Raw genomic sequence first — 20519 nt, forward strand, 5'->3', positions numbered from 1 at the left:
ATATTGTGTTGGGTCCTAGCCTTGGTATCTCATTTGGGTGATTTACTAAGGACTCAATCGATCAACTAACTTGAATTTGTTTTCTCCCGTTTTGTAGATGTCAAAGTTCGACAACTATGGTCTTCCCAAATCCCGTGGAACAAGCATTCCACATGAAGATGATATTCCGCGATTCGATCGAGGAACAAGAAATCATGCTTCACTTCCTCCTCCTCCTCCAATTATTCTCCCTAACCCACAAGATTGTAAAATTGAAAGGTTCAATGTCACTCAAGCCCTTTTGGCAAGTAAACATAAAGAAGGAAAGTCGATGTGTGCACACGTCTTAGGGATGAAGTCACACATTCATAGGTTAAGAATGATGGGATTCGTTGTAGGTGAAGAGATGGCTCTTGATTGGGTTCTTCAGTCACTTGCTAACTCGTATAGTGAGTTCGTAAGAGAGTACTATATGATGAACCACGACGTGACCCTTATTGATCTCACCTATATGCTTATTGTTGCTGAATCAGCAATGGTTTTGCGCAATAGAAAAGCAAAGTTAATTGGTGAATCTGCCTTCAAGACCTCTTTGGATATAGACAATGGCAACGAAAGACATGCTATGATCGAAAAGTTTGATCATAAGAGAAAGGCAATGTCTGAAGTAGTTCCATGTCCTGTTCCAAAAGAGTCAATTTGCTTTTATTGCCAAGAGAAGGGGCATTGGAGACGAAGTTACCCTATTTACCTAAGAGATCGAAGAGATGGGAGAGTCAAAAGTATGACTACTCTTAAGTTAAAATCCACTATCTAACTCCGTTAAGTTCCTATTCATTGATTCTTAATACATGATGCGATAAGATTGCATTTCAATGTTTTGCAGGATCGGTGAAAAGAAAAGAAGCTTGATAAGAGAGCAAGATGAATCTAATCACAAAAGATGGATCTCGATCGCATGGACTTGAAGATTGGATTTTGAGCTTAGATAGTTATGATAGAGTTGTTAGAAATTTTCCTTTTACATAGTTTTCAATAGATTTTGCATTGTAAGGACAAATGTTTTTCCGCTGCTTTTATAAATAAAATAAATGTTGACTTATTTATTTATTTGTTTACTTCCTTGCAATGAAATCGTTATGAAAATTGATGTTTGCATATTTCTACAACGAATGGATATGATTCTTAGTTATGTTATTTATGGAAATTTCGAGAATTTACCAAATAGGGAGAGTTTCTCATCGCCCAAATTTTAATTGGACTGAAATTTGGAATCACGCAACTTGGTTGCATGATGAATGAGAAATTCCATATTTGGAATTTAGACAAATTCGTTGACAAAGTGTCAAGTGAAGGACTAGGAGATCGAGTACACAAAGTTGTGTGTTGATCAAGTTCACCATAAGAGTAACAAAGATATTCGTCATGATTTACTAAAGGTTTGGTAAATATGATTATACTTACAAGATTAAGTGTAATTCTGAATTGATTAAAGGGTTTAGATCAATCGTAGAACGAATAAGAAGAATCAAGTAGACAGAAAGATAAGAGTTTCTCCATTCTAAGAAGAAGGGAGAGTAGCTTTTATGCTTTATGATAGGTCTTAATGATTAAGAACCATATCTCAATTGATCCTCTAAGTGAGTCTTAGTACAATTGTATGTTTAAGAAGAGGAATCAAGGATTGAAGAAATGGTTAGATCAAGAAGTCTATCATACTTTGTTCCAATAACAAGTCTTAAAGTTAAGATTGTGACAATGAGTGAAAAGTATTAAAGGTTTATAACATTCATCAAATGTGGAAAGTTGTGATGTCTTGGATAAGACAAAGGCCAACTAGGACCAATTTATGAAGTGTTTTGATAAAAGCTACACTAACTCTTGAATATTTGGTTGTCAACAAATGTTTATTGACAAGAGAATCTTATATGTCAAGGAGTCATTGGGAGTCTTAATGGTCTTGAAAGGTTTCAAGAACAAATAAAATAAACCTTATCGATCATCACTAGCACACGAGTTGAGGTTTACAACCTATCGTGTTGACAATATTTTGATTATGTGCTGTTCCAATTGAGTTAATTATGCACGTGAGTCCTATGAGTTCTCATTTTGAACGCATAAAAGGCAAGGCACCTTAATCAATGAAAGGTACATTGATAGGAAAAGGTGAGTTGCTTAACTACTTGGAAGACGTGGTGGGCAGCTGAGCTACCATAAGGCAAGAAATCAAGATTAAGAAAGTTCGGTCCATATGAGTTTGAATTTGCCATAAATTTTGTTTTAAAAAATTCACATGGATAGGAACATATACACCATTAAAATCTAAGTGTCATAAGATTTCCTCCTTCATGAAAATGATTGTGAGGAAATGCTTTCACTAAGAAAGATTTTAAGAAGATAGTGATTGTAAAGTTGCATTCTCAAATTCAATTATGGTTACGGTATCCCTTTCCATGATTTGAATTGTGAGGTTTGGCAATTAGTCTTAATTGTTTAAGACACACATATGAACTATCTAAGGAAAAGGTGTATAAGTTCAAGAAGCCTTGATAAAAGATTATCAATGCACTAAGTATTAGAGACATGGACTTAAGAAATTCAATAGGTATTGTCTTTCTGAAAGTTAAGATGTTTATGAATACATGTCGAAGCTAGTGGGAGCATAAGTGTTATGTTTTATAGTAATCATCATGATAGTGGGAGCATAAAAGTTATGATTGTATGATTATTATGGAAAGTATTGCAAGTTGGCAATATTAATTATAGAAAAACAAGAGTTATACCTTGCAAAGTCGTAAGGGTTGTAAATTTGTTTTGCTATAATTAAGGGAGACAATATTATGCTTCATTTCAAATCTAAAGGATTAGGTTGTGAAACGTTAATAGATTTAGTCAAAGGTACATAGTGTGTTCTTAAAATTTAGATTAAGATTACAGCATTCCTCTTCACAATTCGAATTTTGAGAACATAGCAAATAAAACATTGTGCATCGTGTCCCATACGCTTTGGGTATAGGATCGATTGCAAATGCTTTAATGTTTGACCATTCTTAAATTTTCCAAATGTCTAGCGCATTTAGAGTGAAAAGGGACTAGAATCGGTTTTGACTAAAATAATTAAACAACTATCAAAGAACAATCCAAAGTTCGACGAGGATTGGTTGCTTGTGAGTAGTTGGAAGCATGTTATTGGATGGACCATATTGACATTATTATGAATAGATAAGATTGTATTAAGAATAAGTTGTCATATGGAAAATATGGAAGTGTGTCCATACTGGGAAGTAAATATTGAAAATCTATGACTAGATTAGAAACTTTTATGCAAAAGGATGTTCGAAGGAATGTACTTTGAGTGAGAGACATCATATCTAAGGAATTGTCTTGTAACAATCCCCGATAGAAGATGTTGTAACATCATTAGCAATAGTCTTTGTGACTTTGGTGCAGCGACATTACGAAAGGATCGTTGCATAAAGTGTTAGAATCTAGCATATTCTATAAGTAGCAAGAATTTGATATTCTTACACTTATGAAAAAGGATTTGGAGTTGTAAAATGAGAATGATTGGAAATGTGTTCAATTTGTCTGTTTCACAAAAGTAAGAACCATAGGTAAACATTGTGTGCATGCTAGGAGCATGGGACAAGTGTTGGAATTCAAGTAAGAAGTTGATTACCCGAAACGACAAATAATGAGTAATCGATATGGTGATAAATAAAATGAGTTTTATTTATACTCAAAGGGTTCAGGCCATATGGGATTAGTATTATTCTTGTGTTTCACTTTGCATGTTTTGACTTCCAGAATAATTGAGTTTATTAAGAATAATCGAATTATTCGAACGGGCCACAGTCGCTCATATGTTGGAAGTAGATATGAATGAAGACTGTCATGAATTGGTGTGTGGATTGTCTAGAAAAGTGTTAGACATAAGCAAATGTTTGCTGCAACATTCATGAGTGCTTACGAATATGATTTGAGCATTGGATTAAACCCACGCTCACTTGGATCACTCCATGAATTGTATTACGAGTGATTGGTGAGACGATAACATCTTATATTCTTGAAACTGAGATGTGTGAGTTGTATCTTGCGAATTGGTTGCACATTGATAATATGTAAACGCACTAGTAACTTGGTGTTATAAAACATATTGTTGTGTGTGATCCGGTAAGTGAGTGCATGCAAGCATTGTATCAAAGTTTATCCGTTCCTTTTATTCAAAGAATAAAAGCGATATCTTTTGGGCCCCTCGATGGTTTAGTGATGACAAACGTAAATGCTCGGCCGAGCTAGGGCTAATTTGATTTGTTCAATTAGTTTGTCATCATAAATCAGAAATCGAGAAATAGTACAAACAGAATGATTAGAAATCATATCTCATACGATATCTAGAATGGAGGAATATATGATCCCTTATCTAAGGACACGCGAATCTGATAGGATCAGAGTTGACAGCGGCTTTGGAAAGCTACGATTGTAGATCAGGATCTGAAGTCATACGCATAATAGTTATTAAACTTATCCAAGTGGGAGACTGTTGGATTAGTGTCTAAGTCCATAACTATTTTGGTATGTACTTGACCCGATGGTGCATGGTCCTTTTGGGTTGCCTTCACCAAAGCAACTTGATTGGAGAAATAAATAAAGAGAGAAAGGTTATTATGATTTATTAATATGTTATAAGAATAATATATTAAAGGAGAAATCATATTTGTTTAATTAATATTGGTCAATAATTAATTAGGAATTAATTTTGTGATCAAGTGTAATTAATTAAACTAGAGGGGCTGAATTGTAATTATGTGATAGTTACAAAATATGGTAATGGTTATCGTAGATATAGGTTGGACGAATTCAAGGGATAAGATATCCTTGAAATCGTCCAAAGGATGAAGGATAAGGGATTTCTAAGACTTATCTTATGGTTACTTGGTGGGCAAGCAACTAGATAAGGATAATGACTGAAACCCTATCTGAACACCTATAGAAAGCCCCAAGGCTCATGAATTCGTGTATCCCTTCCCAAGGAGTCCTAAGGATGAATTCTAACCTCTCTCCTCTCTCTTTATACCTTCTCCATTTGCTCTTGGTGTTTGTAAGCCATTAGAGGAGTGACACTTGTGACTCTAAGCATTCCAAAGTCAATTCAAGGAGGAATTGGGATTGTTATTGCTACATAACAATCAAGGTATGATCTTGAACCTAATTACATATTAATATGATTACTTGAATGCTAGAATTAGGGTTTATAGTCTTGGATTCAAAGCATGTACAATAGAGAAACCTAGATCCAAGCATTAGGGTTTGTATGAGCACATAGGATGTCTTATGACCAAAACCCATCACTATATACCATCAACCATAAACACCTATTTGATCTGCTGCACAATTCAAGTGCATTTCAACCACATGGCAATGACTACAATTACCATAACAAAGATCCCACACTTCAACATTCTGTTTTGCTTCGCCAACTCCATCAAATGTGTCTCAAACACTTGCTTATATGCTTCCATAGCTTGCTGCAGCTTAACCAACTTCTTTTGAACCTTCGAAACTTCACTATCGTCTTCTTTCCTTTTCAGCTAAAACCTCATCTTGCGAAGCTGTTCTTTGTAGTAACTCTCCTCTATTTCTTTGTCTTTCTACATAAAGAACTTGCATTTCGGACCTTCAGCTACCTGATTACAAGGGAAAACCAGAGTTAGGGTTAGGGTTGCAATTAATGAAAATGTGTACATCTTCAGCTCAAAATAACAAATACGGTGTTAGTAAACAAAATGAATACTCACCAAAGAGTTTTTGCAATTCCAAAACCTATGAGCTACATTATCGTCGGTCCAGGCAGTCCTTTCCACGCTTATTGCATCTTGACAATCGCAAGGTGGACATGGATCATCATCACGAACGTTTCCGACATGCAGGAGCTTGATTGATCGACTAGAAGAGGCAGACGTTGTTCTGGTTATATCGATTGAGTGTTGAGTTTCGGAAGGGAGGAACTGACCTAATTTGGGGTAACAATGTATCCTCGATGGTTCAATATAAGGTTCAATTAAGGAAGGCTTACACATTATAGATGACATGTGTGACAACCCGAAATTTTCATTCGGTCAAACCCTAAAAGTCAACCACTTCGTATCATGAATTAATATCATTATTTCTTATTTTTAAGAAATATAAAGTTCGTCTGATTATTTTAATATTATTTTTAAACGAACGGGTGAAAGAAAGTGTCGTCTCGGGTTTTAATTTTTGAAAACCGCAAAACATTTCGTATTAGAATCACCCGACCAAACTTTTATGTTTTGGGTTTAGGAATCACCCAAAAATGTAAACTCATGCCTATGTATGAGTTTACTCCCCAAGAAACTAGTCATTTGTGTTTACTCCCCAAAAGTCAAAAGAGTAAACTCTAAAAACTCTCTCAAGTATCATCGAACATTTAATTCCAAAACTCCAATCTTGTAAGTGTTCTAACCATTTCAAGTTAGTAAAACATTTATCTTGTGTTTGTGCATCTATTCATCCATTCATTTATGTATTTTGTTTAGATTTTCCAAAACACCAAGAACACCAAGAACACACACTAAGTGTTCTTGGCCTTTTAGCTCAAATCAAGCTACATTATAGTAAGTACTTCCATCCTTGAGTGTTTGTAAGTTAGTATTTCATGTAAACACCAAGAAAATCGGTCAAGAACACCTTGCTTGAGGTGTTCACGGTCCAAGATGATGCTTGGGCCGTAAACACCATAAAGACCCCCAAAATTGACCTAAGTCCCATGTTTAGCCCTAGTTTGAAGTTTAAGACTTACCTTAACATATTTAAACCTTCCATTGATGTGTTTAAGCTTTGAAAAACACCAAACACCACCATTATAGGTGTTTATGGTCTAAGGACCTCCCAAAACCGTAAACACCCAAAAAGGTGTTTAAATGAGTCATTTTCCTTCCTTAGCCCTAAAAGCTAACTTAGACATTTACCTAGTTGTGTTAAGGACTTGAAATAATGGCAATATCCTTTCCCATAAGGGTTTACGGTATTAAACCCAAAGGAAAATGCCCTTAGGCCGTAAACTCCTCAAAGAGGGTGTTTTGTGGCCCGAGTCCATTCCAAAGACTAAACCACTTAGTAGGATTGCTTCAAAGGACTTGTTAAACCTCCAAAAAACTCATGGTTGCAAGGAATGGAGTTTAGACCATAAACCCTTGAGTTTACTACTGTAAACTCCTAGGGTAAAGGTCATTTAGACCGTAAACTCCTAAGGAGTTTACCCTTGGACCCCAAACACCCTAGTTTTGCCCTATTAACACTTAGATGCAATCCTTGTGAACTTTAACACTTGAAACAAAGTGTTTTCAGGTTCTAGAGTGTCCCAACTCATTTTAATAGTTATAATAAGGCTAATTAGTTATATATATGTTCATTATATGATAACTAGGCTCATGCATGTGTACAAGTCTTCAATTGTCACCTAGCACCGTAACCGACATTTCAATCCAATCCACTCACCACAAGTGAGTTTATACCCCTTTAATTAAACTTTGAAATACTTTTAAATGTTTTAAATGCTTTAAATGCTTTTATGGGGGGGAATACAAGTTGAATACTTATAGTTATTACACCAATCACATGTGATTAATAACTATAAAACCAATGATTTTAACTGTTCAAACTGTTTATCAAACTGTTTTACAAACTCTTTTACTTATCAAATACTTTTATTTAAACTTTATTATACTTCTTATAAATTGCATGCCCATATATGTATAGATATATAAGCAATGTTTAAAAGGCTTAGGAAGGCCGTCCGCCCTATTTCCTTTTCCTCGATTTGGATGTGGTCTGGTGGGATGTCGGGTAGCCGTGCGAGGGTCATTTCAATATTAATTATATATCAAGTGTACATATATATACATAAAAGTATTTCCATATTCATGCGTACTAGTTACATCATTAGTAAGTTACCATCGGGGTAACACAGGATCATACTACTACAATTGCTAGATCAATGAGTCAGTTCATTCATGAGTCAATACTTACTACTATGAGAACATATACAACTATACTAGAGAAGAACACATACAACTATACTAGAGAAGAACATATACAACTATACTAGAGAAGAACATATACAACTATACTAGAAAGAGAACATATACAACGATACTAGAACAAGTAACATTACATTACATATACATGAATACATTAACAATTGTGATCCACTATATCAGAGCATGCCTTAAATGTCATGGCCTGAGTTGTAGACATAATTCTCTTGGAGGGAGAGCGTGATTTTGCGTGTAGATCTATATTGGATTGACTATCCTACACCTTGCTGCTAGCTACAGCCGGACCTGCAGGTCCGCGGGTGCCAAACGTCATTCCTTTTTACGACCATTCGTATGTTGTTGTTACCAGTCAATAGTATGGTGCAATTAATCACATGATACCTTAATATAAATCCGGTTTAAGGTAGTTAGTACAGAAGTAGTTCCTATAATACAACACTACGGTACTACAGTAATTTATCGTTTATATACATTTAGTGATTATTTCACTTAAACATTAATGTACAAACTATATTTTGATAATGATAATTACACTTGGGAAAATTACACACTTTTACGATAAACGAACGTACAAAACAGTTACGCCTTGGTAGAAGGCTACTTTTAATAGAAAATATAGGATTTCTTGAGAGATTCAAACTTTTACAAACACGTACAAACATTTACATACTTTTATCATCAATACTTACAAACTCATGTTTAAACTTATGTTCAAACATTTTGAATCAAACACCGACACTAAAATACTTATGAACTCACCAGCTTAATGCTGATAAACTCTTTCAAAATAACTTGTATTCTCAGGTCATCAGTAGACAGGTACCGAGGCCAGCTTTTGAGAAGATGGAGCGCATCCAAGACTCATCTTATTATTTTGATTTACATTATTTTTGGTGTCTATAACTGTACAGAACACACTTGTATTAAAATTATATATTTAATGCAATGGATGATGTTGTTTGCTTGTTTACTTTTAATGTGTTGTGATACTTTACATGACGTCCTCCGCCCCAGAACGTTTCCGCTGTTCTTGGTTTTGGGGTGTGACAACATTGTCAAATGGTTGTCCACATAAGTGAATCCACGTCAGCGATGACCCTTAAAGTATTTGCTCACATTCCTTTAATTAGCCAGTATTTACTAACATTAAGGATCAATTGAGCAAAAAAAAAACTTAAGTGACTAATTGTGCAAATTGACCAAACATTGATGTGCTACAGTGTCAAAAACCCTTGTGTTAACAAGGCTTTCATGGTTCAAGTTTTTTAATGATTTGTGTTTAGTGATGTAGGTGCTTTGAATTCACTAATCTGTTTTGATGTTTAAAGTTTCACAATGTTTTGGAATAATTTCAGTTGTTGGAGTTTTATTTCTGGCCTGAAGTCCTTATTGGTGGTTGTATTGGGTTGCTAATTGGCTTCCTTATTTGATTTCAACGGTTTTGGTTTTGGCTTTTTGGTTTATAGTTGTGGCTTCTTTTTTCATGTGTTTGCATCTGTTTGGTTTTTGGTATTACAATGAATCAAACTAATCTTTGTTTTGTAAAAGAGGTGAAACCAATATAGCCTCAATCTCCTATATTTGGTGAAACTCTAATAATTTAATATCACATACCTTAAAAAAAGTTACATGGTAAAAGCTATATATATATATATATATATATATATATATATATATATATATATATATATATGTTAAAAGGCTATATAAAACAAACTTGTCATTTATATGAAAAATGGTCTTTATGTATTATTTATTCAATTGTGGAAGGGTGTTGTGGTATTTTTTGATATTGCAGGAGAGTTTTACCTCACGGGTTGTTTAACCCGGATCCGAGTTTGCCCCGGTGTATATAAAGTTGATTTCTCTTCATTTTCATGGTTCAGACGATTGATTCACTCTCACACACAAAGGTTGTTATATCTAGTTTTAGGGTTTGTACTAGAGTTTCAGTGTGTATTCTTTTGATCGTGTTCTTGCTGTTCATCAGAGAGCTGAGAGTTATCGTAGTGAGGATTTCAGTGTAATATGTATGATGAAAACCAACTGTTTCATATATAAATGAAATGTTGATGTTGGGAAATTGTGAGTTTATGTTTTTGCACAAGGTATCAAAGCTTTAGGGTTCTTCATCTTCTTGTTGATGTTCATCGGAGGTTATATCCTCTAAAGACGTCGTAAGAGGTTGTTTCTCTTCTTCTCTTTTGTTTCTTTTAGATATGTTATTTGATCTGATCTGTTTTGTTGATCGATCGTTTTTTTCTCCGATTGAGGTTTTTCTATCTCATTTGTTCTTCGATCTTGGTACTGTGAGAGTTTTTGTGGTTCATTGTAGGTAGTCAAACCTGATTCGTGTTCTGGGCGCGTGATAGTTGAACATCGGACATCGTAATAAACGAAACTCCCTCAATCGATTAATCTGTAGTCTGAAATAACTCAGTAGGGGTCGGATTTCATCACCGATCAACCCTTTGTTAGGAACGGACAAACAGAGTCGATTTATTTGTCATCTCGTCTTCTAAAGCACTGTGAGGGTTTTCTTGTTCCCTAATTTCTCTCATTTATATTTTGTGATTGGGAGATCCTGGTGTTTTCTATTCACCAGTTATTTTCTTGTTCTTAGGTGTTGTTTTCATGACTCTATATTGATTGTCTTGGGCCCCGAAAAAATGTGGTGACCATCTGAACTTTAAGTCGATACATGAGTCTGTTTTTCTGTGTTTTTCTATTTGTGTAATTCTTGTCTCCTATTTGGCTAATTGTTGTTCTGTGTTTCCTATTTGGCTAACTGTTCTGTGTTTCCTATTTGGCTAATTGTTTTTGAGTCAGTCTTGAGTTTGTTTGTCTAATTACTTGACTATTAAGTTCTTTTAAATGGCTGGTTCTACTAATTCTCTAGGAGGAAGTGGAAAGGATGATTCAATTATTTTTGATGATCCTCTCTATGTCATCCTTCTGATAATGCTACTAAAACTATTGTTACTGTGAAATTATCTGGAAATGAAAATTTCGTATTTAGAGAAGTTCTATGTCTAGGGCACTTAAGGCTAGAAACAAACTAGGGTTTGTAGATGTCACTTTTAAAAAGGACAGTGTTGAAAAAAACAAAGAGTCAAATGGGAAAGAGCTAATGTTGTTGTGTGTTCTTGGTTATTGTCTTCTATTAGTGATTCAATCTATGCTAGTCATGCTTATTCAGATAATGCTCAATAAATTTGGGAAAACTTATTTGAAACATATAATAAAGCTGATGGATCTGTTGTGTTCAATGTTCATCAAAGAATTAATTCTTTAAAAGAAAATGGTATATCTATTTCTGATTACTTTAATAAACTTGATGCCTTATGGAAGGAGTTTGATGGTTTAACTAGTCTCACAGAATGTACATGTGAAGCTGCAGCTAAACTAAATGATCACTCTAAACTAATGAAGCTCATGCAATTTCTGAGTGGTTTAGATGAGTCTTATAACCAGGTTAAGAGTCATATATTGCTTATGGATCCACTTCCTAATGTGAAAACTGCTTTTTCAATTATATCGCGTGAAGAGTCTCTTCAAAGGAATGGATCTCTTTCTAATGACTCTCCATCTGGTTCTAAGAGTCAACCTAGTGCTTTTAATAGGAAATTTAACAATAAATTTTCTAGTAATAAAAACAAAGGCTCAACTCTTCAATGTAAAAATTGTGGTCTAAAAGGACATATTGTTGAGAGGTGTTATAAACTAATTGGATATCCAAAGGATTATAAACCTAGGAGTGATGGTAATCAAAATAGTCAAGTTAAAAATTTTAATGCAAACTCATCTGTTGTTACTCCTGGATCAACTGATCCTGGAGAATCTGAATTTCCTCAACTTACTAAGGATCAATATGCCAAGTTTCTTAGTCTAATAGGAGAAAGAAAGTGCAATGAGGAAGCCTCTGTAAGTTCCAATATGGCAGGTACTTGCTTGTTTAATGTTTGTAATTCATTTTATAATGGTAATAAATGGATTGTTGATTTTGGTGCTAGTCAACATATGATAGCATCAGAATCTCTTTTGCATGATATTGTGCATGTGTCTAAGCTTAATCTTCTTGTTACTCATCCTAATGGAACTTGTGCTAAAATAGAAAAAATTGGAAACCTAAATATCTCAAACTCTTTAACTCTGTTTGATGTGTTTGTTGTTCCTGAGTTTAATGTCAATGTGTTGTCAGTTTACAAAATTTGCAAAGATAATATGTGTGAAGTTTTCTTTAATGAGCATAGTTGCAAAATTCAGGATTTACACTCAAAGTAGATGGTGGGGAATGGTAGTGAAACTAGACGTCTCTATTATGTTGATAGTGTACCTTCTGGTAATTCCTTTACTTCTAATTCTGTTATGTGTTATGTTTCTAAATTTACTTGGCATAATAGACTTGGTCATCCTTCTGACCAAGCTCTAAATTCTTTAAAGACTCATCTTAAATTTGAAAATGAATCTTTACCTCCTTGTGATGTTTTCCATAAGGCTAAACAAACAAGGGATTCTTTTCCCACTAGTTAGCATGTCACTTCTTGTTTAGGTGAACTTATTCACTTAGATGTGTGGGGTCCTTATAGAGTGATCACTTCAGAAGGGTTTAAGTTCTTTCTTAATATAGTGGATGATTTCACTAAGGCAACTTGGGTTTATTTACTTAAGTCTAAAAGTGAATTTTTTTCTTGTGTTACTACTTTCTTTAATCTTTTATTGAATCAATTTGAAGTCAAAATTAAAAAGGTTAGGTCTGATAATGGAACAGAGTTTTTAAATCATAACATGGAAACTTTTTTTGAAAATAAGAGTGTTATTCATCAAACATCTTGTGTTCATACACCTCAACAAAATGGGGTGGTTGAAAGAAAACATCGACATATTCTGAATGTAGCTAGGTCGTTAATGTTTCAGTCAGGTTTGCCTTTGACTTATTGGGGTGATTCTATTTTAAGTGCTGTTTTTTTATAAATAGAACTCCCACTTCTGTCTTAAATGGAGCCTCTCCTTATGAACTCATTTATAAATCTGTTTGTAGCTTTGATAAACTTCATATTTTTGGATGTCTTTGCTTTGCAACTAAACTGATTAACTTTGATAAATTTTCTAAACGTGCTGAAAAATGTGTTTTACTTGGATATTCCTTGGAACAAAAAGGTTATAAAATTTTGAGTCTTGATACAAATTTGGTTTTTATTTCCAGGGATGTCAAGTTTTACGAATCAGTTTTTCCATTCAAGCTTAATTCTTTTTCTGGTAATAAAACTACTGGTTTTAATAATCCAAGTGACCCATTTTCCTATGATGACCTTTAGATGTCTAATTTTATTCAAGAAAAAATGATTTAGGTGATTTAGGAATAACCCTTCATTCTGAAGGCAAAGGAGCATACCATAACTTGGATGAGACCTCTAATGATGAGGTCAGCAACCAAAGTGACAAGGCACATGTGCAACAGAATGTTGTGGATGTTCCTAGTTCATCTGTTATGTCTGAGGATAGTTTCTTAGAACAAAATAATCTTTCTGATGATCACCTATTAGGTACTACTCGATCTGGTAGAAATGTTCGTTTACCAACAAGATTTAATGACTTTGTTGTAGAAAGTTCACACAAATATGGGTTAGAAAAGTCTGTGAATTATTCTTTGTTAGCTAATGATAGTAAATGCTTTGTTTCTAATCTTAATAAAACATTTGAACCTAGTACTTATTCTGAAGCTTCTACTGATCCAAATTGGATCAAAGGTATGAATGAGGAAATGGAAGCCTTATATAGGAATCATACTTGGGATATTGTTGATCTTCCAAAAACAGAAATCCTATTGGTTGTCGGTGGATTTATAAAAATAAATACAAATCTAATGGTGAGGTTGAGAGATATAAAGCTAGATTAGTTGCAAAAGGTTATAATAAAAGAGAAGGAATAGATTATGAAGAACTTTTTCTCCTGTTGCTAAAATTGTTACTGTTAGGATTGTGATTTGTGTTACTCTTAATAATTCATGGCCTCTCTATCAACTGGATGTTAATAATGATTTTTTATATGGTGACTTGGTTGAAGATGTGTATATGACATTGCCTGAAGGATATCATACTAAAAATGATAGTAGAGTTTGTAAACTGGTTAAGTCTTTGTATGGTTTAAAGCAGGCTCCACGAAAGTGGAACGAGAAACTTTGCTCATCTTTGTCGGTTGTTGGTTTTGTTCAAAGTGTAAATGATTATTCTTTATTTTTTTCGTTCAAAAAACTAACACCATTGTTATTTTGTTAGTATATGTGGATGATATAATTTTAACAGGTAACAGTTGTGTAGAAATTGAAATGAAAAATCATTTCTTAAGTCTCAGTTTAGAATTAAAGATCTAGGGTTGTTGAAATATTTTCTGGGAGTTGAAATTCTATCTACTAGTAATGGTGTATGTCTAAATCAAAGGAAATACTATTTGGAGTTATTAAATGAATTTGGTATGCTGGGATGTAAACCTATTAAAACTCCTTTGGAAGTTAATTTTGTGTTTAACAGAGATTGTGATGATAATACTGATCTTATCACTAATATAACAAAGTTCCAGAAACTCATAGGAAAACTGACTTATCTAACTGTTACTAGACCTGATATTAGTTATGTTGTTTAAGTATTAAGTCAGTTTATGCATAGGCCAAGAAAATCACATTTAAGTGTTGTTTTTAGGTTATTAAGGTACTTCAAAAAATTGTCCTGGTAAAGGTGTTTTGTTTTCTAAATCTAATATTTTTGATGTTGTTGGTTATGTGGATGCTGATTTGGGCCAAGTGTCTGACAACTAGGAGATATGTTTCTAGTTATTTGGTTTATTTAGGAAACACTCTTATTTATGGGAAAAGTAAGAAACAAAGCACAGTGTCCAGATCCTCAACAGAATCCGAATACCGTGCTTTGGGATCTGTAACATATGAAGTTTTGTGGGTTTTAAAGGTTTTAAGTGATCTTTGTTTTAAAAGTTTAACTCCTGTTAAATTGTTTTGTGATAATGAGTCTGCTATTAAGTTAGCTTTAAATCCAGTTTTTCATGAAAAAAAAAACATTTTGAGGTTGATGTGCATTTTGTAACAGAAAAAAATTGAAAATAATATTTTGAAATTAGTTAAGATTGATTCTTCTAATCAAAATGTAGACATTTTAACTAAGTCATTGAGTTTGTTTCAGCATGAGTTCTTGTCAAAAAGACTTGGACTTGTGAATTTATTTTCTGGTAAATAAATTTGTATAAAATGACAAGTTTAAGAGGGTGTGTTAAAAGGTTATATAAAAACAAACTTGTCATATATATGAAAAATGGTCTTTATGTATTATTTATTCAATTGTGTAAGGGTGTTGTGGTATTTTCTGATATTGTAGGAGAGTTTTACCTCGCGGGTTGTTTAACCTGGATCCGAGTTTGCCCCGGTGTATATAAAGTTGATTTCTCTTCATTTGCATAGTTCAGACGATTGATTCACTCTCACACACAAAGGTTGTTCTCTTTAGTTTTAGGGTTTGTACTAGAGTTTCAGTTTGTATTCTTTTGATCGTGTTCTTGTTGTTCATCAGAGTGCTGAGAGTTATTGTAGTGAGGATTTCTGTGTAATTTGTATGATGAAAACCAATTGTTTCATATATAAATGAAATTTTGATGTTGGGAAATTGTGAGTTTATGTTTTCGTACAATATCTTCATTAAAAAGATTGGTTAATTGTAAATGAAGTCGTAAACTAAGAAAATATAATACTTTCTACTTGATATTTATATCGAGTTGGGAAGAAAATTACATCTAAGAATATTCAGTAGGTGTGGAAATTCCTTTAGTATGTGGGCTACTTATTTTTGAGAGCTTTTGCGGTGGGTGCTCAATCCAAAGCAAATTACATTTACAAATGAGAAAAAGAATCAATGGCAAAAAACAATTCATTGCTTTCCAAATGGTCATAATTTATGTTAAATTTGGTGCTAATTAGAAGAATATTCTCATAATCTATTAATAATCTATTAAAAAACATGCAAAGCAAACCACCTTATCACATTTTTAGAGGGTTTTTGGTAAAGCTTAAAAAATGAGTTTTTTGGTTTATGTTCCACAATGGTATAAGTCAAAAAGAGTGTTTGGCTAAAGTCTTTTTAAAAAACAGCTTATAGCTGAGTCATTTTTTGATAAGTCATTTACGACATATTTATCAAAAACACATTATTTCACCATTTTAAAAAATTGACAAATATACCTTTTAATCTAAACCTACGTCGACACAAAAACATATGTTATAAGTTGATAAGCTTATAGTGTTTAAGATATTTTATATAAGCTTTGCCAAACACCTTCTTAGAGTTTCACAATTAAATGATGAATAGAACAAAGAAATGCAACTTATAAAGATATAAGATTTTTGAAGTATGATATCTTAATACATAAAAAAAATATTGTATCATAAAACTATTGTTTAAACTTCCGCCGCAACGCGCGGCTTAAAAACCTTTTTATGTAACAAAAGACCAAATTTTAGACTAATTGTTTATTTATGAATTGTGGTCAACCAACTTTATAATTGGAAAAACTATTTCAATTTTAAACCGAAACAACAAACTTTTATATGTTGGCATCACCTATCTTTCCTTAACACACTAAAGGCTATTACATTGTTCGTTGGAATACACCATAGTCTTATTTTTATTATGACATGTTTCTTAAAACAAAATAATTTTTAAATTGAAACAAATCATTAATTGTGGAACTAAGCGTCTCTACAAATTAATTTCTAAAAAAATTATTAATACCCGTGTTGGATTTTATTCCTTTTATATATCAGCTCAGATACCAATTGTTGGAAATATAAAAATATGATCACCACAACAAAAGGCTTGGTTACCAATTACTGTGTGACAGATATATAAGTTTAAAATATAAGATGTAGATATATATAAAGAATAAGAATTGCAGAGTAAGTATAAATATGAAACCTATAAATGACTGAAAGCTATAATAATATAAATGATTATATTTAAATGATGTAAAGCTATAAATAATATAAATGACTGTATTTAAATGACATAAAGCTATAATAAAATATATAAGTATATAAATATATATCAAGTAGGTTCGTCAATAAATTGACTGAACTGGACTCGTGGAACGACTAGTCGATATTTGTTCTCTTGGAATGACTGGTCGATATTGGGACTCTTGGAACGACTGGTCGATATTTGTTCCTTGAATGATTGGTCGATATTGGGACTCTTGGAATAATTGGTCGATATTTGTTCTTTGAATGATTGGATGATATTGGGACTCTTGGAACGATTGGTCGATATTTGTTCGAAGATCAATCCGGTATTTGATAAGTGACAAAAAGTTCATTCAGAGCTCGGTTTCTATGTAAAATAGGTGTTTACATAAAAGTACAAACTAAATGAGTTTATGTATTTGTATTTGAGGTATTTTTGGGTAAAAACATGCACAGGGGTCGTGTAAGATAAGGCACAAGTAACACGAGTCGTGTAGGAAGGTTTTGGAGGGCTTTCTTGATGATGATCCTGAACACCGGCCGTGTTGGACTTAGGCTTGGATTGAACACGGGATGTGTTGATGTACAGAGGCAAACAGATGAGTACACGGGCCGTGTCTGATATAAGGCATGCTGAACACAGGCCGTGTTCACGCAGGAGGCAATTTCGGGATTTTTGTGATTTGAAGGTAAGTTTTGTTTGTGATGTTTTGGCTAAGGTAATGATGTTATGGTGTTTTGAGGATGTTTTGAGGGTTGTTTAAAGGTTGGAAGGAGGTTTATATAAGGTGGTAATGGTGGTGAAATTTCTATGACGATGATGATTAATAGTGATGGGTTTTGTTGTTGATCTTGGTGTTGAAGGTTTTGGGGTGTTTCATGGTTGTGTTTTGGTGTTTTGATGTATGGAAAGTGTTTGGTGGTGTATGGTGTGATTAACAAAGATGGTGAAGATGAAGAACCTTAAGTTTCAATGAAGAAGATGAAGACGGTTGATGATGTTCTTTATTTAGCTTGTTGATGATCTTGGTGTTCTTAACTTCATTGTTGTTTGATCTTGGTTTCTTTACTTTCTCCAGGGATTTGTCTTTGTTCTTGAAGAAGATGAAGATTGGTGATGTTCTTGCGAGTATTTGGAGTTTATAGCAAGTGTTTACAAAGATTACAAATGAACACACACTCTCACACACTATGTTAGGTATACATATATGAGGTGAAACTAATATCTACTAGCACTTGAGTTTAAGTTGTATGAAAGAGTAGCTGATCATGCAAGTTGTAGTAGGACTAGGGGAAAAAACATGGGTCTTCATTTGCTTCTCATTTCCGTGCTTTGTTGACTTTTCTTTTGTTGACTATTCAACACAACATATCTATATATAATACATATATACATATATAATACATATATACATGCATAATACATACATACATACATACATACATACATATATACATATATATATATATACATATATATATATATATATATATATATATATATATATTTTTGAAACTGTTCAGTCGCACAACTAATTTTTTCGTCTATGCGTTTTCAGTCATTCGCGTGTTTTCGTATTTTCCATTTTGATCACACATTTATGCAACCTGAAATAACTGATAATATTTGTTAGATAATACAAAAATAGCTCGTCTTATTTCAGTGATGCTCACATACAAGGTCACATACAAAAATATTTTTCAACAATTTCCCCCTATGTGATCATTGCTGAAATAAGGACATGTATTATATAATCATATTGACAGTTTTGAAGTTTTGAAGATTCGAGATAAAAGATTTGTCAATAGATAAGATATATAAAACATAGTGATTGTTTTGAAAGTTTGTGACCTGGTTTAACATATCTTATGTAAAAGATTTTCAGAAATTTGTTTCCGAATCAAAGTCTCGGGTTCGGTTATCAAAGGGTAGCCATATGTGTATCTAAAGAAATTTCCTAAGATTTTATAGCATTGTTAATGACGACAAGTGGTCTAACATGTTGATTCAGATGAACGCTCATAGGTATAGCTCACACATGACTTGGGTGTCTGGTTGTTCTGGCAGCAGAACATGTTAATGATCACTAAAAATGAGTGATATATGTGACAACCCAAGTTGCCCCGTTACATTTCTCCGTTACCGTTAACGGAATACCCCACTGTAGAAAAGTTCCGTTAATGAGAAGTCGTCAAGTTTAATAAACATTTCAATTGTGTATGTTTATATGCCGTTAAGTCGTGATAAAAGGAAATAAAATACATAGCACATATTTCCATTTACTTGGAAAATATTAGTTTATTATTACGACCACTAAATCGGGTGCGACCAAAAGCCCCGTTTAACGGCAGTATCGGGTAGAATTCCACTGTGCCCCGACTCAAAACCCTATATGAGGGTGAGTGGAGTCTATTAGAGACTTTTTACACTCTCTCTCAATACTCTCTCTTTAGATTCGTTTTCGCCCCGAAACCGCAACCAAACGCTTCCAAATTGTAAGTCCGCTTACCCTAGCTTATTCTAAACATAGTGATTTATGTTTATAGCCCAAAAATCATCCAAGAAGGCATGGAATAAGGAGTTTACGGCCCAGGAACATTCTAGGGCCGTAAACCCCTAAAATGGTGCCAATCATGCCTTTGAACTTGACCACAAGCTTAGAAACTATTAGGAGATATAGCTTAGGAGTGTTTAAACACTAAAATGCATGGATTTAGGACTCAAAGAAGAGTTTACGGCCCAAGCACATGCTTAGGCCGTAAACTCCCCAAGTTATGGTCCCAAATGCACTCCAAACTCATCCTAGGGCTTCATACATAATTTAGGAACTTATACTCTTGAGTTTAGACCCTTGAAACACTCTAAAATGAATTATTAAAAGGGGTTTACGGCCAGGTCTATACCAAGGCCGTAAACACCCCTAAATGTGCCCAAAAGTGTGGTTTTTACCCCCCCCCCCCAAATGGCCTTAGACATTTACCATAAAATACTAGGAAGGATTTAAGGACTTAAACACATGTAATGGTGGGGTAAAAAGGAGTTTACGGCCCAAGCAAGTGTCTAGGCCGTAAACTACGCAAAACACCCTCAATTGGTAGTTTTAATCCCCCAAAATGGCATCACACTTCATTATAAATTGCTAGGAAGGTATTTAGGGCTTAAGACTTCACAAAATACAAGGTATGAGAGTTTACGGCCGTAAACTCCCTTAGGAGTGGTCCCTTGGCCGTAAACTCCAATATAATGCCCTTAGAAGCCTCCAATCCACTCATGCCTTTTATGAAAAGTACTTAGAAAAATCCCATGAACAAGCTAGAAGCCTTAAAACACCCTAGAACCCATCACCATGAGTTTACGGCCGTAAACTCATGGTGAGTAGTCCTTGGGCCGTAAACTATGTATTAAGGGGGTATTCTTGGATAGCAAACTCCATTCCTTA

The 20519-nt window shown here is 33.7% G+C and overlaps 1 protein-coding gene across 1 annotated transcript; it reads left to right on the top strand.

The window, feature by feature from the left end:
* The first annotated feature begins 11088 nt into the window (after positions 1 to 11088).
* LOC145036135 (uncharacterized) lies at positions 11089 to 14380 on the top strand. Its single transcript, XM_078984611.1, has 6 exons — positions 11089 to 11209; positions 11308 to 12340; positions 13267 to 13319; positions 13412 to 13934; positions 14038 to 14278; positions 14366 to 14380. Exons 1-6 carry the CDS (start codon positions 11089 to 11091, stop codon positions 14378 to 14380), a joined length of 1986 nt encoding a protein of 661 aa, XP_078840737.1.
* Positions 14381 to 20519: the final 6139 nt, after the last annotated feature.

This window comes from Lactuca saligna, chromosome 3 (genome assembly GCF_052625555.1).
Source record: "Lactuca saligna cultivar CGN05327 chromosome 3, ASM5262555v1, whole genome shotgun sequence".
In the NCBI taxonomy this organism is placed as follows: domain Eukaryota; kingdom Viridiplantae; phylum Streptophyta; class Magnoliopsida; order Asterales; family Asteraceae; genus Lactuca; species Lactuca saligna.

Excerpts from the sequence above, each read along its gene's own strand:
- LOC145036135 (XM_078984611.1), top strand. The coding sequence starts at position 11,089 with ATGTCTAGGGCACTTAAGGCTAGAAACAAACTAGGGTTTGTAGATGTC. Across the intron at positions 13,320-13,411 it reads CAAGCTTAATTCTTTTTCTG|GTGATTTAGGAATAACCCTT; the intron begins GTAATAAAACTA and ends AAAATGATTTAG. Across the intron at positions 13,935-14,037 it reads AATACAAATCTAATGGTGAG|GATTGTGATTTGTGTTACTC; the intron begins GTTGAGAGATAT and ends TGTTACTGTTAG.